The 20,222-nt window shown below is 40.6% G+C and overlaps 1 protein-coding gene across 1 annotated transcript in view; it reads left to right on the forward strand.

Moving 5' to 3' along the window:
* The window catches only part of LOC128468247 (uncharacterized), a 98,001-nt gene that overhangs the window by 62,558 nt on the left and 15,221 nt on the right, over positions 1 to 20,222 (forward strand). Inside the window, exons 10-11 of the mRNA XM_053449936.1 lie at positions 667 to 885; positions 3,580 to 3,690. Of these exons, the coding sequence (XP_053305911.1) occupies positions 667 to 885; positions 3,580 to 3,690 (330 nt within the window). The remainder of the gene's footprint in view (positions 1 to 666; positions 886 to 3,579; positions 3,691 to 20,222) is intronic.

Genomic DNA, 20,222 nt, shown 5'->3' on the forward strand with positions numbered 1-20,222 from the left:
GACCCCGATTATAAGACGAGGGGTATTTTTCAGAGCATTTGCTCTGAAAAAAACCTCGTCTTATAATCGAGCAAATACGGTAATACTTGAATGATACTGCAATATGAAATAATATCTTTTTTATTTAGGTCAGTTTTTTCAGGTTAGCCATGTCTAAAAAGTTAGTAACTAAGTATGCTTTGGAACATGAGTTTATGAAATGCAATAATTCGATTTTCTGAAAGCATATTTAATCTTGGGGCTAATGTTGTTGTCTATTAAATTATGCGTCTCTTAATAGTATTGACATCTCAAGCAGAGTGTTTTATATATTTAACAGGCTTTCAACTTTACAGGACAAATCTGATTAAGCTGGCATATTCATACCAAAAACAATGAATGAATATCTAATCTTAAAACTAAATAGTCTGCTCCCTTGAAAGGATCAATGTCTGTATTGGGCTGTTTATGCAGTATTGAACTGGGTTTCTAGCCTGAAGGCAAAGTATATTAATACATTTAGCCAAACCTCTGCAACATGTGGAGACCAACCTGTTGGCTATGCCTGGTATCAAAACTTTTGAAATCTGAACTCTAGCAATAAGGTCTTCTTTCTGAATTCAAACCACATAGAGTTGAACCTTCAAATGTTTATGAACAGCCCGTGTATTTTTTTTGTAATTGCAGATTTCTGGATGGTAAAGTTCTAGATATTAACAAACAATTCCAGGACTACATTGGTCAAGGAGGGCGTATTTTGGAGATTCGTACACCAGATGTAGTGGCCAATGTGAAGAAGCAAGCTCAAGCAGTAGGGTACACAGAGGGGGCCCTGCTTGCTCTGGCTATTATTATTGTCCTCTGCTGCGTACCTGCCATTTTAATTGTCATGGTCAGCTATAGACAGTAAGTAAATATTTTTACCTGCACATTAGGCAGAATCTTACCTTTAAAATGCAGATTTGTAGATGTCCGTTTTATGCTGCTGCATTCCGCAAGTGTAAGTTAGACAATCTTTGTATAAAATCTTGTTCATTAAAAAAAGCCTATCACAGGGTGGAGGTTTCTTATGTTGCGGGACTGGAATTTAGTCCAGAAAAGATATATAATGTAATTATATATCTATATATTTGCATTTTTCCAGTAACCTGTGGAAATCCACAAATTTGAGGAGTGACCAAAAACGAAACAAACAAAAAAAAAATCTGAATCGTTTTTGGTCCATTTACACAAATCTAATATATATGCATTCAGAATTCATTATAGTATAATGTTTTATTTCCAATAATAATGGGAAAAGAATCAAAGATACAAAAGGATTTTTTTAAAACTTTGTATTTCCAGGAATAGATATGGCTTCACATGGTGGAATGACCCATAATGCGGAAGGCTGTTATCAGCTTTTTACCCAACACGAAGCCATGATTTCCTTCTTTGTATCTTTCCGGGCTGATCTTTGTTGGATTGAATTTTGCTGACACAATTGTTGCCTTAATCCATTTAGGCTTTTGCCCCACAATGATTTTGTTTTATCGCTAATAGATTCCATGTACTAGCTTTACTTATGCTTTTTAGGTTTCAATTAGATTATGTTTTGTTAGAAGGGTGAACATGATGCTTTTAGAAATACGATGAATGTTATCCAGGCAACTATAATGCCTCTTATGAATAGAAGGGATTTTACATTCACTGCACAAGTCAATGCAAGGTCTTGATTATGCAAATATATTGCGTAATATATCGCATTCTAGATTCAACCAAGAATTGGGCTATTATACAAGGCTCCCTTAATTTGCTTCCAGTATACTGAACTATAAAGCAATTTTAAAAGGAAAAAAAACAGATTATGTTATTCGTGATAACTTTTTGAGTATAATTCAGACAACAAAAAAAGTGCCGAAGCTGTACTTAACATGCAGTAACTGTTTAGCCCATGACATTTTTCTTCATTGTAATTTATTACTACGGTGGCTCCAAAAACGCAGGATGGTTCTGTAAAGTGTGTTGTATTAATTGTACTAAATTAAACATTCTTGTTGTTAGAATGCCATTAACAAAATCATTCTACAAGAAAGTCACATTAATGTCAATGGCAATGAAAGTAACTTTCCTAACACACATTTTCTCTTCTTCCCCTACTTGCTTACATAAAAAGGTTTAAGGAGTAAGTATGGAACTTTATTTGATCATATCATTTAGAATTGTTGCATGTTTTAAGAAGCATACATTGTACAAAAGTAAAGCTTAAGGGCATCAAGGGTAAGATATACAGTCCATATTAAAGAGCAAACACAGAAGGTTTAGATCAATAAGATAAGACAGGGCAAGATATATAGATATTTTTCATTCTCAGCTGAGCTAATGTTTTTCTTTCTGTACGTATTTTCACTCTTTGCAAATGTTTAAGAATGTATCAGAAGAGTAAGAGGTGAGTCCAGAAACGGATATTCTTGCTCACAGGGCATAGAGAGTCACTGACTATAGTGAGAAGTCCCAGAAGAAGCCTAAACATGCATATGGTGTTACCGCTCAATTCTGTCTTAGTCTACCTCTGTAGACAGAATCGACCTATGCAAGGATGGACCTTTTTCATCTGTGGTATCCCCATCCAGCTAACATCACCTGTTCTCTGCTTAGCTAGTCTTGCATTTACATTACAAGTTAAATAAATGCCAATAATGAAATATATTCTTATTAAAAAAAATAATCTTAATTAATCAAAGCCACGTCATATTTTAATAGGCAAGTTTTTGTCTTATTCACAAGGTTCTTTAATTTTTACAAAGGTCAGTTTGGGATAACGTCATACATCTTTTATGTCTAAAATTAATATGAACATTACTGATTCTCAACACTGACAAGGAGAATGAATAATTACTATGCGATTATTCTCTGTTGGAAATAAAGTTTGCTCACATCCTGGAAATGGCAACATTAAATACCAATACTTGTTGCTAGAGAATGTTAATGACAGGAGTCATAATTTTTCTAATGATTTATACGTTCCTAATGAGACATTTCTAATATAGGTTTACATATTGCTTTAGCAGAGCACAGAAACATATTTAAAGAAAAAAAAGGTTCTCAGGGAAGAGCCAACCATGTTGGCTTCATCACTAACACATCTATCTGTATACTAAAACCCAACCAGTAGTGCATGAACTAAAATTATTTTGTGTTATTCTTAGAAGAAAGAATAACATTTACTTAACTGTATTTTTCTTAGCAACTAGATTATTTAAAACTCCCCCTCAAACACTCACTCAGATTAGCATGATCTTGATGTGTAATGACTTTATAGAGTTTGATGCCCATGGTGGCTTGGAGAGCACTGACATTCACTAACTTTTAGGTGTCTAAGTCAGCACCTGAACTTCATAGTTCTCTAAAGATATTTAGAATCATGAATCTTGTAAATATAGTGTAAATCAATGACCTCATTCTTGGGTATCAATGATTTTGTATATACCTGCACATATGTCCATGAATCCACATCATTTTGCAAGAATGCTATTAATGTACCAGTCAATGTTCATTAATATTTTTGAGATAATTATGGTAATGTGCATGTCCTCTGACTCTTCCTTTTCTTTCAAAAAGGAGGCAAGCAGAGTGTGCAAAGACAGCAAGAATCCAGATGGCAATGCCAGCAGGCAAACCATCAACTCCTGCTGCCAATAATCTGTATGAAGAGCTAGGTGACAGCACCATGTAAGTACTGAATATAAATTGTTTTCTGAAGAATAGTGCGGGCCACTGCCTTAGAAGTTATTTCTAGGTAATCTTAATCAAGGATGCAGGTTGAAATGTATCTCGGTTCCATGTTATGCAATGTACTACACTTGGGTTTCCCTGAAATGCTTTTAAGAAATGTGTATGGAAACCGTTAACCGCATTATTTCCTTCCAATAGTGGATTTCAAGACATCGAAACATAATTTCTCTGAACTGCATGGAACACAAATAATAAATCATTTTACACTTTCCCTATGAAAAGGTTTGGCCAGCTAGCTTGTGTGGAATGAGGCAGTTTGTTTAATGCACAGAAAATGTATTTTTGGAATGCTGATATCTTGCTTTAATGTGGGGTCGATACATTATACTGATTTGTTTTCATACACTGTAGTCATACATTTACATTAAATTAAAAACAGTTTAACACAGATACATTTAATCGATTCAACTACAGACTTGACATATTTTCCCAGAGAGCAAAGAAAAAATATATCGATGTGGACTTCAAATATCACACATATAGAATGCAAGTTCCTGACATTACATTTTAATAGACCTTTTTTTTCTTTTGTTGAATATGAAAAATTTGTTTACAATAGTCAAAAATATTTCTTTTCCTCATACCACATTGTAAAACATAGGACATTTAACACTGCACTCAGAGACTCCAGGTGAAATCTGGAGTGTTAATTGGTGTGGGTATATCCTTTTCCTGTTGTTGTAGGGAGACAGGAAAAGCATGTGTCTGAAAAACAATGTAGCTCTTCTAGATTTAACATTTATTCATCTGTACAGATCAGATCTAGATCAAATCAATATTTGGTGTGACCACTCTTTGTCTCCAGAGCAGCATTAATTTTGTATAACAGCAACTTCTTTTTAGTCTTGCATTTGAAGTTTAACATTTGGATTTACAACACATGAAATGGACTGAAATCTATCTGTATTAATCAGAGAATTTAGATTGACCTGTAGTCTTAAACTATCATGACCGTTAATTCTGGGGATTAGGATTACAACTGGGTTTGATAGTGAACAAAAGAGAAAGAGAGATTTTCCAGTGTCTTTTATGTCCTAGTGGTAGAACCCGTCGCTGATGGTACAGATGCCAGCAGAGTCGGTACTCACAGAAGTGAGTTTACTGACTACTTTAAGATAACAGTTGTGCAAACCTTACTTCTAATATAAGTAGCTTTTGCTTATTTGTTTCTTAAGAGCTGAAAAAACGTTACTGGCACTTTCACACTTACCGACATGCAACTGTACTGTGATTGATTGCTCAGCTGAGGCACAGGTCCTACCCAACTGATTACGAAACATGCTCAGTATTGGTGATGAATTTAAATGCAACTATAGGGCTCTAAACCCTTTGGCCTCCTGGTTAGGTCAGTAGAACACTAATTTAACTAAAGTATGGTTATTGGGTCTCTCTTGTTATTTGCCGAACCTACAAGATCATGTTGTTTTGTTTTAATATCAAATTCTTGATATGGGTATATTTCACTTACAAATATTATTTGGACTTTATTTGAGATTACAAGATTTGTATTGAAAAAAAAATGTCAATCCTAATTGACACGTTAAGACTAATGGCCAATAAATGTCACGTGGCTGTCTCCTGGATACAATCGGTCATACATGACACCCTCATGCTTTTGCAGTTTGGAGTTGTGTATAGGTTGCAGGTGGCTACACACCAAATGATGGAATCAGCCACACAAGTGACACTTAAGGTACCTGGAAGGTTTCCCTGCAGAACAAGAAAGGGAGCTGGTTGTTCTGCAGCTAATTGTCCACTTAGGATACAGAGGCATCTAGTGGTGACATCTTTAATAAGGGCAATATAATGGTTTACATTTGTTAACAAGATATACTAAAAGTTTTATTTGTATTAGGATTGGGAATTTCATTCTAGTTGTAATTTAAGTTTTACAATCCATACAGTTGCTGTTACATTCTCTATCTCCTTGTACATACAGCATTGTCTAGATTATCTTGCTATAAAAGTGGACTAGGATTCTGTTGTTTAAGCTTCATAAAATGTATATAATTAATGGAATATGTTTATTGGGAACATATGTGTTTCCCCCCCTTGCTTATGTCAAAAACTAACATATTTTGATGGACTGACTTGATGGCTTTTTATTTCCCCATAAATACCTGTGCCATTATATACACACTTCATTCAAATAGTTACTTAAGATACGAGTTCTATAAAGACGTTGGAATTAAAAATATAGTATGGGACTGTCTATGGGTATGAGGTTAGCAGGGAGTGCGTTCTTGGGTCAGGTCTGGGGCTGTGCCCAAGGTAAGTACATTGCCGACGGCTTTTAGCCCTTGAGGAATGGAGTAGCTAACCGAATGATTTAGTAAGTATTTTAAAAGGATACTTCCAAATCCATGTTTGAAGTATAGCACAAGAATAAGATTGAGCTGAACGACTGGGTCATGAACCAGTCATTGTATTGTACGGCAACATAAACACTTATTTCCCCTACCTATTAAGGACCTGAAGATGGAAAACAAAGCTCTAGAGGGTTGAAGTTTGCTGAGCTTAAAGGTTATTTTGCTATTTCTGCTCTCACATTGGCTAGCCTTTTCAAGAGAGCACTTTGGCTGGAAAGAATAAACTGGTAACTGTCACATTGAAGAGATTTGTGGCATAATAAGTATATGTTTCAACCAAATAATATAAGTAGTGCACTTTAGAGGTATGTTTTCAGTAACAATCCATCTTTCTCTTTTTCTGCCTATTTTTGTTTCATAAAAGCCATTTTATGAATGTTTCTTTGAACTGGACTCCGATTGCATCAAAGGGCACTTAGTGGCAATCATCAGGCAAAGATGGAAAAATATTTCTTTATAAAAAACCAAAAGATCTCTAAATATAATCATGTATGGTCCCCATGGCTGAAGTACATGGAGGAGTCTGGTTTAGATAACCTTTGACTCCTTATCCAAGTAATTATTTCTCTTTTGGCATTATACATATATATTATTGTTGTATTTGATTTCTTTTGATTTTTGATTCTTACACAGTAACTCATATTTATTTGCTTATTGTGAACGACCCCAATGGGTATAGTGTCTTGAAACTTATCTATCTATATATAGCTATGAATGTCCACGTCCTGTTGCTCCAGTCTGCCGCCACATGTATGTAGATGTGTCCTCGTCAGTGTAGTGAATGGTTCGGTTTGGTATAATGTATTATCTGGTACTTTACCGTACAATTATCAAATTAAGATACAAAGAGATGAAAATTTTGATTCTGTACATCCTTTACATCTTATACGTTTCTGTACGCTTTTTTAATTGCATATATCTCCAAACTTTGTATGATTTGTGTGTTATTTTATGTTCTCTTTTTATATTCCAAAAAATAAATAAATTATATTTGAAAAAAAAAAAAAAGGGCACTTAGTGAACTATATTTGTATTCATATTTATTAACCTGCTACTGCATGTTTTGATTTTTGTCGTTTTCCTTGCATGCTAGTTTATGACACTGAACTGTTATGTGTTTTTGTGTACTTCTTTTCATTTTCACATTCTTGTGTTCATTCTCTTTCCTTTTTTTGCATGCATAGGTATCAGTAAGTATCACGTGTATAGTAGCTTTTTAGTTGTAGTTAGACACTGTAAGTATGTTAGCAAAGAGTATTTGCCCCTGGGATATCCAACCCCAAGGCTGCTAGCGTGACCAGCCATTTTTTCCAGAGCGAACATTTCCTATGGTGCTGACAGGCACATACAGTGTTGTCCTACAGTGTGTGGATGTGAGGAAGTTACCCAGGTATACATCCCCTATACTACAGTGCAGAGCGTTACATGTGCTATTCTGCAACATGAGCAATGTATATCATTCTTGAAAAAATGGCTGATGTGGTCACCCTAAGAGCCACAAACCTATCCGTGTTTAGGGTTTCTCCAATTAACTTGTAAACCTGTGACAAATCTGATACTTATCATTATGAAAATGGCCTTTTGGAAACAGGAGCTGGTCCAACTAGGTTTACTCCTCTAAAAGGGAAATTAGTAGACTTGTGCATTCGTCTTCGGGCGAACATGAAAACGAGCACGAAGAGGCCGTTTTTTTGTTCGTTCCGAAGGAACGTAGAACAGAATACAGTGCCGGCAAACCGTAGGCGAAGACGAAGACTCACAATCACGAAGAATCGAAGATTCTTCGTGATCGTCTTCGTTTTTGCCGCGCAACCGCCAAAATTTCAAACAGGAGTGAGCTGATCCTCGTCTGTCCAATCAGCTCACTCTTGTGACGTAACGCTAAGGGTCTCGTCCAATGCCTGTGCTGCTGTTTTTTGAATTCTGAAGGCGCCTTTATAAGACCAGAGCTTGCCTGAGAGATCCATTCATTTTTCGCTGTGACTGCTTTGGCAACACTGCTGTGCTGCATCCGAGCGTTACAGAGAGAGATTGTTCTGTTCTGTGTGAGACTGGTAAGCCTTAGCCTGCCATTTCTCACTGTGTACTTCATCCTCACTTCAGTGCTACTTAATTAATATATTTAATAATAATAATTTGATTAATTTAATTTTTTTAAAATTAATTTGTCATCAACTTTAGTGTAAGTGCTGTTGAGTTGACAGTGCACCCAGTGCCTCAGTGGCACTGGGGTGCCCTTGCCCTGGGCTGGCACTAGTGCCTATTGCCTGTCCTGCTTAAATAAATTAAATAGAATTTATAAATTACAATTTAATAGAATCTATAATTTAATAGTTCATTATAATATTATATATATATATATATTTGTCAGTCATATATATATATATACTATAGTATACTAGTGTAGAGTGTACTGTAGACATTCATCTACTAGTGTCTAATTTAAAATCAGTAATATTAATTAATATAATTAATAATTGAATTCATTATAAAATATATATATTTGTCAGTTATAGTTAGTAATAGTATACTAGTGTAGAGTGTACTGTAGACATTCAGAACATCTACTAGTGTCTAATCTAAAATCAGTAATATCAATAATTCTCTAATTCTTTCTTATCTTAATAGTTAATTAAATTAGCTATAAATAAAAGTAATAATATTAATTAATTACTACTAGCGTATAGTTCAGCTAATCTTATTAGTACTGGTGCTGCAGCTCTATAGTTTGTGCTTTGTTTTAGCAACAGTAAGAGACCAAGTCAATTTTTCTTAATTAATCTTTCATTTTATTTCATTTGTTTTGCTCACCTCAGTCCATCAGTGAAGTGAACTTGTTGGGCTAGTGAGTGCAGCCGCATAAGTGCTGTGTTTTTTTTTGATCAGCAAGCAGTGACGTTAACTGTTTTGCAAAGATTTTCTCATTTATTTTACATTTTATTTCAATTTTATTAAAAGTACCCTTAGTGTTTTGCTCACCTCAGTCCATCAGTGAAGTGAACTTGTTGGGCTAGTGAGTGCAGCAAGCAGTGAAGATAACTGTTTTGCTGTGACATTTTATTTTATTTCTAATTCTTTTCAAGAAAAATTGACTGTGACGAGCTGTACTAAGCAAAGCTTCAAGCTACTAGCTGTAGTACTAAAATAATTCTAATCTTCTTTAATCTTAATCTATAATATATTATAAATAATAATATTCTAATTCATAATCTATAATATAAGTAATTCTAATTCTAAATTCTAATTCATAATCTATATTCTTCTATCTATAATACATAATATATAAGTAAATTAGTTCTAATCTATTAATATTATATAACTTAATATTAATTAATAAATCATATACTGAATCTGATTTAACCTCACTTTAGCTTAGTGGGTTTGAGAGCGTCTGCCTAGAGGTAGACTTATAGTAAGGAAATATAGCTTTAGGCTAGCATAGTAGTAGGCTAAGCTCTTAGGCCCGTGTAAATTCAAATTAAAAATAAAATACTGCTAGTTATTAAATAGTTAATCTTGAGTTAATAATTTAAATAACTTTAGGATTTTGGCAGATTGCACACAGCACAGTGCAGTAGTGCATAGTTTTACTTTTTAAGCAGTAGCACTGAAGAGAACTTCCTCTAATTTTTTTGTCTTTAATTCGTTTTTCCTTTTTTTTATTTTTATTTTTTTATTTTTTTTTATAGTTTTTTAAACACTACACTACACTACACTACACTACACTACACTACACACACAACACAAAATTTGAAATGGATCCTCCTTTTGGGACTAAGGAGGGACAAGCTCCATCTACCACCACCACCACCACCACCAGCACCACCACCAGCACCACCACCAGTTCTAAGATGCAGCCTTTGCGTCAGTCTAGTCGGCCAAGTAGGCCAAGCTCTCGCTTATCATTTGGGGAAGCATTGCTTGAAGGATCATCAAGTAAAGGAAAGGCACCAAAAGCAGGCAGTAGTAGTGCGGCTAGGCCCACAAGCTCTATGGTTTTTTACGGAAAGCCTAAAGCACCAGAAGCACGTTCAAAGTTAAAGGGTAGCACAAGTAGTACCAGCCCAGTGACTAAAAAGAAGTGCCTTTTGCCCCAAGCAGCATCTTCCCCATCCACCAGCAGCATGCAAGGTACCAAGCAGAGCCAAATTAGCAGCAAGACTCAGAGGGGTCCCAAACCAAAGCGATCTCATTCCTTTGTAGGGAAAACCACCACCACCACCACCCCCACCTCTACCGCCTCTACCACCACTAGTGCTGCGCCTACTGTTCCCACTGGTACCGCCACGCCATGTCCTCCTAGTACCTCTAGCAAGCCACCAAGTCCTTACAAAATTTTTGTAAAGACAGTTAGAGAGAGGGCTACACATAGTGGAACTCCACCTAGCGAGGTAGCAGAGGAGCCTGAGACTGAGAGGCCAAGTGCAGAGTCTATTCTTCCTGCTCGCACTACTACTAGTCACGAGTCTCACGACGATATCAGTCTTAGCTCCAGCCTAGCAGGAATTCCATTCGATCTGGCTAATGAAGAGCTAGACTATGAGCCAGAGGAAGTAGAGGAGATGAGTGGTCAGGAATCAGATTCCTCAGGGAGCAGTGTCCAAATGACTAGTGCACAATTTTCCCCTGAGCCTCCACCTTCTCCGCTACGATCATCACCATCACCACCACCAGCAGCAGCAGCAAAACCTAGCAAATCTAAAGCAATTAGCAGTCCCACTATGGCCAGTACTGTTACCACCAGTCCCACCACCACTAGTTCTGCCTCTGTTCATCCACCCCGAGCAGTAAGAGCAGCACCCAAGGCACACTCCAAGGCTATGCGCGCCCCAATTTGGGAGCACTTTGAAAATGTTGAAGAAGGGCGCTATGGAAAGTGCAAACATTGTGGGAAGCTAATAAGCAGAGGGAAAGTGTCTGGCCATTTTACCAGTGCTAGCATGAAGCATCACCTCAGCACTCAACACAACGCTGTGCTATTGGGGAAAGATGCAGAGGTAAAACTTAGTGCAGGCAGCATAGCTGGTGGCCGTGGAAAAACCCCAACAGCTTCTTCTTCTGAGCCAATAGCAGCAGCAGCAGCAGCAGCAACTAGTGCTGGCAGCCAGAGACCAAGGCAGGTTGGAGCACTGCATGCCCAGCCCACCCTGGAAGAATTTGGGGCATTCCACTCCAAGAGAACGATGCCCAAACAGCAGGCCAATAAAGTAACGCGACTTATTGGTCAGTTCATTGCTGTTGGAGGGGCATCCTTCTCCATGATTGAAGGGGAGCCTTTCAAACAATTGATGGCGGCTGTGGCTCCACAATACACAGTTCCGTCACGTTCCACTTTCAGCAGGAACATTGTCCCCTCGCTGTATCGGTCCTGTGTTGCAGCAGTGAAAGAGGAGCTTTCCAAGGCTGCTGGTCAGTGTGTTCATTTCACTACAGATTTGTGGAGTGCACCTAGCGCCCAGCATGCCTTTCTTTCTTTGACAGCACACTGGTGGCAGCCCGGTGTGTCTAAGGAAGTTGCTGCAGCAGGCTACCGATCATTCCTTCTCCATGCAGAAGTGATGGATGAAAAGCACACTTCCCAAAATATTCTGCATGCGATTAGGAAAATGTTTAGCCTTTGGGTGGGAGCAGAGGCGGGCACCAATGTTGAAGTTGGTTTTGTGGTAACTGACGGAGGTGCCAATATGGTGAAAGCGCTGCGAGATGGTCATATTGTTGGTGTGCGCTGTGCAGCCCACATCATCCATCTTGTAGTGAAGGCAGCAATGTCAGAAGGAACTAATGTGGCAGCAGTAGTTCTGTCCCGCTGCAGAAAGATCGCTGGGCACTTTCACCATAGTGTTAAGGCTAGCCAACTTTTGAGGGAAGAGCAAGAGAGGTCAGGTCTTCCCGTACACTGCCTACGTCAGGATGTCAGTACACGGTGGAACTCCACGTTAGACATGCTAGAGAGGATTTTGGAGCAGCAGAGGGCAATCCATAATCTTGCCTCAGAGCACAATATAGGGATTACCTCTCCATTGAATAGGGAGGATTGGACAGTGATCGCCCAGCTAGTGGCAGTCCTTAAACCATTCAGGGATGCCACAGAAAATTTAAGCTCAAACACTGCCAGTCTGGCCCAGGTAATCCCAGTGTTCTCCCATCTAGGCAGCAAGATGGATGTGTTCCTTGGAAACCGTGAGGCTGTTCAAGGTGGCACTCTACATCCTGACGTAGCAGCCATAGTCAGGAAGCTGAAGGATCTGCTAAAAGTACACCTTCGCAAGCGAATGGAAGAGAGTCCCGAAATGATGCTAGCGTGCCTTTGTGATCCAAGAATTAAGGGAAAGCTAGCTTTGAAATTCAATGTTCTCAGTAGCTACCGGGAGCAATTGGTCAACAAGGTGCGTGACTGGCAGCGTAAAATGGGAATGCTGTCCGAGGAGGGTGAGGTGCAGGAGGAGGAAGAGATGATGTGGTCTGCTACCCCTAGCAGCAGCATCAGCAGCAGTGCCACAAGCAGCACAACACAGCTGAGTGGAGCAGCTGCGTTTTGGGAAGAGGCACTTGGCAGTATAGTTGGACCATCTGACAGAGCTAGCAGCAGAAAGGAGAGTAGTGCTGCTGAAATGGTCAAACTTTACCTCTGTGAAGTTCCTTCTGCTCCTAATGTTGATCCTCTTAGCTACTGGGATGAAAAGAAGAGTGTGTGGCCTGCACTCTCATGGGTTGCGCAGCAGCTTCTATCATGTCCGCCAACCACTGTTCAAAGTGAGCGCGTGTTTTCTATGACTGGAAACATACTGAGTCCACAGCGCTCACGCATGGCACCTCATCTCATGGAGCAGATTGCCTTTCTTAAATTCAATCTGCCCAAATTGGGTTACCCAGCTCTTAGCTTGGAAAGTTAAATTTTTTCTCTCTAATGTTTAAGGTAGTTTCTCCCCCTGGTTGCACTTGCTGCGGTGTGGCAATGCCTGCTACCTCCGCTGGTGTAGCCAATTTACGCTAGGGCCTAGTGTCTGAGCTCTGTAAGTCCGCTCCCAAACGCCTAGGACTGACAGTCTTTGGATGCTTTGCCCTGGGGTGAAACAGGTGAGTGGGTCGTCAATTGCCCACTCATTCACCTTTTTCCGTTTCCAACGCTGCTGCTGGTGGTGGTGCCAGTATCTTTTGCCAGTTCGCTTCCTGGTTGAAATCATGCCTCAGATGTCCCTAATGGAAAGGGTAGTTTCTCCCCCCTGGTTGCACTTGCTGCGGTGTGGCAACGCCTGCTACCTCCGCCGGTGTAGCTAGCTTATGCTAGGGCCTTGTGTCTGAGTTCTGTAGGTCTGCTCCCAAACGCCAAGGACTGACAGTGCTTGGATGCTTTGCCCTGGGGTGAAACAGGTGAGCGGGTCGTCAATTGCCCACTCATTCGCCTTTCCCAATTCTGCTGCTGCTGGTGGTGGTGCCAGTGTCTCTCTTCAATGCCAGTTCGCTTCCTGGCTAGTGTCATGCCTCGAATGTCCCTGATGGTGAGGGTAGTTTCTCCCCCCTGGTTGCACTTGCTGCGGTGTGGCAACGCCTGCTACCTCCGCCAATGTAGCCAGCTTACGCTAGGGCCTTGTGTCTGAGCTCTGGAAGTCCGCTCCCAAACGCCAAGGACTGACAGTGTTTGGATGCTTTGCCCTGGGGTGAAACAGGTGAGCGGGTCGTCAATTGCCCACTCATTCGCCTTTTCCAATTCTGCTGCTGCTGGTGGTGGTGCCAGTGTCTCTCTTCAATGCCAGTTCGCTTCCTGGCTAGTGTCATGCCTCGAATGTCCCTGATGGTGAGGGTAGTTTCTCCCCCCTGGTTGCACTTGCTGCGGTGTGGCAACGCCTGCTACCTCCGCCAATGTAGCCAGCTTACGCTAGGGCCTTGTGTCTGAGCTCTGGAAGTCCGCTCCCAAACGCCAAGGACTGACAGTGTTTGGATGCTTTGCCCTGGGGTGAAACAGGTGAGCGGGTCGTCAATTGCCCACTCATTCGCCTTTTCCAATTCTGCTGCTGCTGGTGGTGGTGCCAGTGTCTCTCTTCAATGCCAGTTCGCTTCCTGGCTAGTGTCATGCCTCGAATGTCCCTGATGGTGAGGGTAGTTTCTCCCCCCTGGTTGCACTTGCTGCGGTGTGGCAACGCCTGCTACCTCCGCCAATGTAGCCAGCTTACGCTAGGGCCTTGTGTCTGAGCTCTGGAAGTCCGCTCCCAAACGCCAAGGACTGACAGTGTTTGGATGCTTTGCCCTGGGGTGAAACAGGTGAGCGGGTCGTCAATTGCCCACTCATTTGCCTTTTCCAATGCTGCTGCTGCTGCTGCTGCTGCTGCTGCTGGTGGTGCCAGCATCTCTTCTCTGCCAGTTCGCTTCCTGGCTAGTGTCATGCCTTAATTGTCCCTTATGGTAAGGGCAGTTTCTCCCCCCTGGCTGCCTCTGTTTGCGGTGTGGCAACGCCTGCTACCTCCGCCGGAGTGGCCAGCTTACGCTAGGGCCTTGTGTCTGAGCTCTGGAAGTCCGCTCCCAAACGCCAAGGACTGACAGTGTTTGGATGCTTTGCCCTGGGGTGAAACAGGTGAGTGGGTCGCCAATTGCCCACTCATTCGCCTTTTCAATGCTGCTGCTGGTGGTGGTGCCAGCATCTCTTCTCTGCCAGTTCGCTTCCTGGCTAGAGTCATGCCCAAAATGTCCCTAGTGGTAAGGGCAGTTTCTCCCCTCTGGCTGCGTCTGTCTGCGGTGTGGCAACGCCTGCTACCTCCGCCGGAGTGGCCAGCTTACGCTAGGGCCTAGTGTCTGAGCTCTGGAAGTCTGCTGCCAAACGTCTAAGACTGACAGTGTTTGGGTGCTTTGCCCTGGGGTGAAACAGGTGAGTGGGTCGCCAATTGCCCACTCATTCGCCTTTCCCAATTCTGCTGCTGCTGCTGCTGCTGGTGGTGCCAGTGTCTCTTCGATGCCAGTTCGCTTCCTGGCTAGTGTCATGAATCAAATGTCCCTAATGGTAAGGGCAGTTTCTCCCCCCTGGCTGCCTCTGTCTGCGGTGTGGCAACGCCTGCTACCTCCGCCGGAGTGGCCAGCTTACGCTAGGGCCTAGTGTCTGAGCTCTGGAAGTCTGCTGCCAAACGTCTAAGACTGACAGTGTTTGGGTGCTTTGCCCTGGGGTGAAACAGGTGAGTGGGTCGCCAATTGCCCACTCATTCGCCTTTTCAGTTTTCAATGCTGCTGCTGGTGGTGGTGCCAGCATCTCTTCTCTGCCAGTTCGCTTCCTGGCTAGAGTCATGCCCAAAATGTCCCTAATGGTAAGGGCAGTTTCTCCCCCCTGGCTGCCTCTGTTTGCGGTGTGGCAACGCCTGCTACCTCCGCCGGAGTGGCCAGCTTACGCTAGGGCCTTGTGTCTGAGCTCTGGAAGTCTGCTGCCAAACGTCTAAGACTGACAGTGTTTGGGTGCTTTGCCCTGGGGTGAAACAGGTGAGTGGGTCGCCAATTGCCCACTCATTCGCCTTTCCCATTTTTCAATGCTGCTGCTGGTGGTGGTGCCAGCATCTCTTCTCTGCCAGTTCGCTTCCTGGCTAGAGTCATGCCCAAAATGTCCCTAATGGTAAGGGCAGTTTCTCCCCCCTGGCTGCCTCTGTTTGCGGTGTGGCAACGCCTGCTACCTCCGCCGGAGTGGCCAGCTTACGCTAGGGCCTTGTGTCTGAGCTCTGGAAGTCTGCTGCCAAACGTCTAAGACTGACAGTGTTTGGGTGCTTTGCCCTGGGGTGAAACAGGTGAGCGGGTCGCCAATTGCCCACTCATTTGCCTTTCCCATTTCCTTTTCCATTTCATTATTTTCCTTCTGATACACAACCAACCAAACATAACACACACAATAACACATATAACACATATAACACACAGTGACATCACACATAACACACATACACACACACTTACAATGCACAAAACACAAGGACCTTTTCCTTGTTATTTGCCCTGGCCTTCACTCACTAATAGCATTACATTAACACTATAACTCACACTTCACCCTATAACATTTTTCCATCCACATACCTGCCAACAGACCCAACTTTTTCAGGGACAGTCCTGCTTTTTTCCAGTCCTGTCCCATCTAATTTAGCTAAACTAGGTATGCAAAATGCAAATACACATAGGTAGGTATAGCTCGGTAGGTAACGCTACTATAAACATTTAATAAATATAATCAAGTACTAAATAATAAATCTAACTTTAAAATACATTTAAATAAACCCCTATTTTTTTTTAAAAAAAAACATTAAAATTAAATTATTATTATTTAGACATAATCCATCTTTAACCAAACCAGTGCACTGCTACTAATCTTAAACATAACCGTACATTAACCCTAAGCTATTTTTTAGTTCTTGTCCAACATTTTTCCATCAGCATACCTGCCAACACACCCAAGATTTTGGTGGACAGTCCTGCTATTTTCCAGTCCTGTCCAATAAGTAAGTTGGGTTGTTGCAAAGTATGCCATTGTAAATAGGTAGCAAATGTTAGGCATGTAAAGTGGTCCAAAATCAATTTAAAAATGTAAAATATTCCCTATTCTTTTATTAAACATCTATGGACAGTACACCTCGGTATGTGTGTGCAACTCTATTGGTCGTTTCGGCAGGGGGCTCGCCTGCCATCAACGAATGAAGTGCATTCTGCAGTTCTGCAATTCACTCGTTGATGCCAGACCAGCCCCCTGCCGAAACGACCAATAGAGCTGCACACACGTACCTTCACGGCAGCTGCTGCTGCTGTGATGTGTTATTAACCCCGTATTAACCCCTGCTAGGCAACCAGGAAGAAAACGAAGATTAAACGAGCACGAAGAATGTCCGCGAATATTCGCCCGAAGAGAAGACAGGAACGGGCGAATATTCGCGGAATACGAAGATTTTTTTTTCCCCGAAGACGAGCACGAAGACGAACACGAAGAGCCCCCTGGTGCCCAAGTCTAGAAATTAGTATGAAGTACTATATGTACAGCACTATATAAATGCAATAACATATATGATTATGTATGAACACCTAAACAATATAGTGCTTATTTTATAGAAGTAGTACAAATCATTGTACTTTTAATTTTATCATGGTGACAAAAATTACCATATGTGATAATGTCTGCTACTACATTGTTTTACATAAAAGGTACACTGCATTTAGTTCAGTTACCCCATAATAACTTTTTATTTTCATTGGTTAATCATTTCCCTTTTTGAGAGGTTCATGTAGAACTATGATATCATACTTTTACTTTATTTAACAACCTGACAATCCCATAGTTAATTGCAATGACATGTATTTTATAACCTTTGGTCACTCACAGGGTTAGTCATACTTTAAAATTGCCTAATCCCACTGATTTCTTATTCTTAATATCACTCACTTTAGTAATGTTCTTTAAAGACCAAAAATTGGAAAAATTATTGAAATAATGTAACTCTGTGAGTAACACTAATGCTGAATGGTAAATACATCCTAGTGCAGTACTTGTTTTTTGTGGCGTGCATGACATCCATAAAGATCTGGATGTTAATTTAACTCCCTTGAAGATTCAGGATATTTTAATTTTCTTTTGTGTCAAGGAAGTGACATTTTGTCAATCAACTGTTTCCTTCACCCTTAGTTCCAACTGTCCTTGTCACATACCCATGATAGATAGAGCAAGCATCTGCACACGTTAACATCACTAAAATGCCAATAGAAAGGGCATAAATGGGAAACATCATCTATATATAATAAACACATTACAGCAAATTACCGTTGGAACTATTGTAGAAGCCAAGGTTGGAATTTTTAAAACACAGGGTATGTCTCAGATTCCTTCATCTGATAAGCCAAGGACATAATCAGTACAGTAATTCTATTACTCCCGTAGGGATACATATGTGATTTCTCCAAGAAAATTAGAAGGGATTATGATTAGATAAACCCTTATAGAAAAAAATAAACCTTGGACATGCACTTTATGCAACTTTACAGATCTCTGGTCAGGCTTCATCTAAATAATTGTATACAGTTACATATAGACCCCGTCTTCAGAAAGATATTTACATTTTGGAGAGAGTTCAAAGGAGGGTTACTAAATTAGGGAATGTTTTACACGATAAAAGATACCTTGGAGGACAAAAGAGAAAGAGGAATAAAAAAGGTATAGGGAATTTAAAAAAGTACAAGAAAACAGGCAGACTAGATGAGCCAAATGGTTCTTATATGCTGTCAAATTAAATTGAAAATGATGCATATATTGTAAAGATTACATTGTATTGTTCTCATCTTCCAATTTAGTATTTTTATGCAGATGGCCTTTATGATTTGTCATGCTTATTTAATATTAGTTTTAGTACACAATCTGTTAGTTGCACCTAGGTGTATAGATCTTTCCTTTTCACCCTCCTTTTCCTTACTTGTGATTATCTTCTTCTTTCAAGTCTCTTTCTTCTCTACCATTTTCAACAAAGCAGGGGAAAAAAATCAGTTTTACAAGAAGGTGACCGACAAAGACTTATAGGAAAGCTTGCATCTCGGGCCATTGAAGCTCACAAGCAGTCCAATGTCAAAGGTTGTTTGAACAATAACCTTCCAAAGTCTTCAAGTAATATAACCTTTCTCTCTGATGCAAACCCACTCACAACTCAAAACCCATTATATATGGAAGGTGCATGTCAGGAAAGCCTTGGGATACCGTTAAACAACACATTTGCAGTAGATAAACCTTTTTTTAAAAGACCTGTTTTGGAAAAGTCACTGTTACAGTGGAACTCTCAAGGGAAACAACGTGCCTGGACACTTCCAACATATTTGGCTAAAAGGCATGTTTATGATATTCTTCATAATTCAGTCATAATGGATCCAATACAGGAGCAGCCAAAAAGTGGACAATCTGAGGGTGGAACAGTTGAAGAAGCAAAACGCAGTGAAAGTCCTAAACCTGTGTTTGAGAAGTCTACCAATGGCAAATTAACAGTAAAAGAGCAAGCAAGACAATTTGAGAAAAATGCTTTGCAAGATGTCAAGCAGGGAAAGCCTTGTGAGATAAAAGAATTGCCCACAGACAAAAATACTACACCTCTGATTACTATTTCATGCCACAGCCCCCCGCTTTCATCATTTCAAGCATTACACGATATTAATGCCCCTGAAGCAGTTATATTCCCTACTTCTGATTTCTCTGAAGAAATTTCACCTCCACCAACTCGGAAACCAACTCCACCATCTATTAGAAAAACTATAGCAGCTGCTCAAATCTTTCTCAATGTTGAAAGAGAACATAGAATGGAAGAAACTATCCCTGATCCTCCAGTGACTCCTCCACCTCTTCCACCTCCTTCTACTTTCACATCTACACCAACTACACAGTCATATAATACAACAGCTCCATCTCCACTTTCTTTACTGCATGAGATTACAACTTTAAAACAAGACCAGGTTTCTCCTTCTACACCTCCCCCTCCATCTTTTCAAGCTCCATCACTCCCACCGTCCTTCCCTCCACAAACAATACCACCATCCCTACCTGCTCCTCCACCTCTCCCAGCTCCACCACTTCCGCAACAACTTCTAACCCCTAGTCCTTCCCAACATTCTTTAGCATCTTTATCTCCAGTTGATTTGTTAAATGCAAGGGACAAGATTTCCCCTGTAAAAATTCCACTACCGGAAGCCTCTCAAACGAATCCCGGGCCACCACACAAGGAGCGCAAGGGAATTCTTAAAAGTATTCACAACTTAGCAGAAATTGAAAAATCTGTTGCCAACATGTATAGTCAAATTGACAAAGGCAATGCTTTATCAAAGCAAGGAGCAAGAGCAAAACCTGTTGCCACTGCAGACATTCCAAATGTGGAAACACAACCCGAGCATGAAAAGCATAATGGAAACTTGGGATGTGTTGTTGAGGAGTTAGAAAAAAGGTTTCCTTCTCAATCCACAGCACTGTAAAATTAGGCTGTTACTGAACTTCAAACATATTATTCATCGTAGAAAGTGTATATGCAGAGTAACTGAACATTATTAATATCTGACAAAACAACCTGAAAAATGCTTGTCTGACACAGCTGCATTGCGCAATATTTCCAAAATCATTCCATTTTT

The sequence above is a fragment of the Spea bombifrons genome, chromosome 11 (genome assembly GCF_027358695.1).
Source record: "Spea bombifrons isolate aSpeBom1 chromosome 11, aSpeBom1.2.pri, whole genome shotgun sequence".
Taxonomy (NCBI): Eukaryota; Metazoa; Chordata; class Amphibia; order Anura; family Pelobatidae; genus Spea; species Spea bombifrons.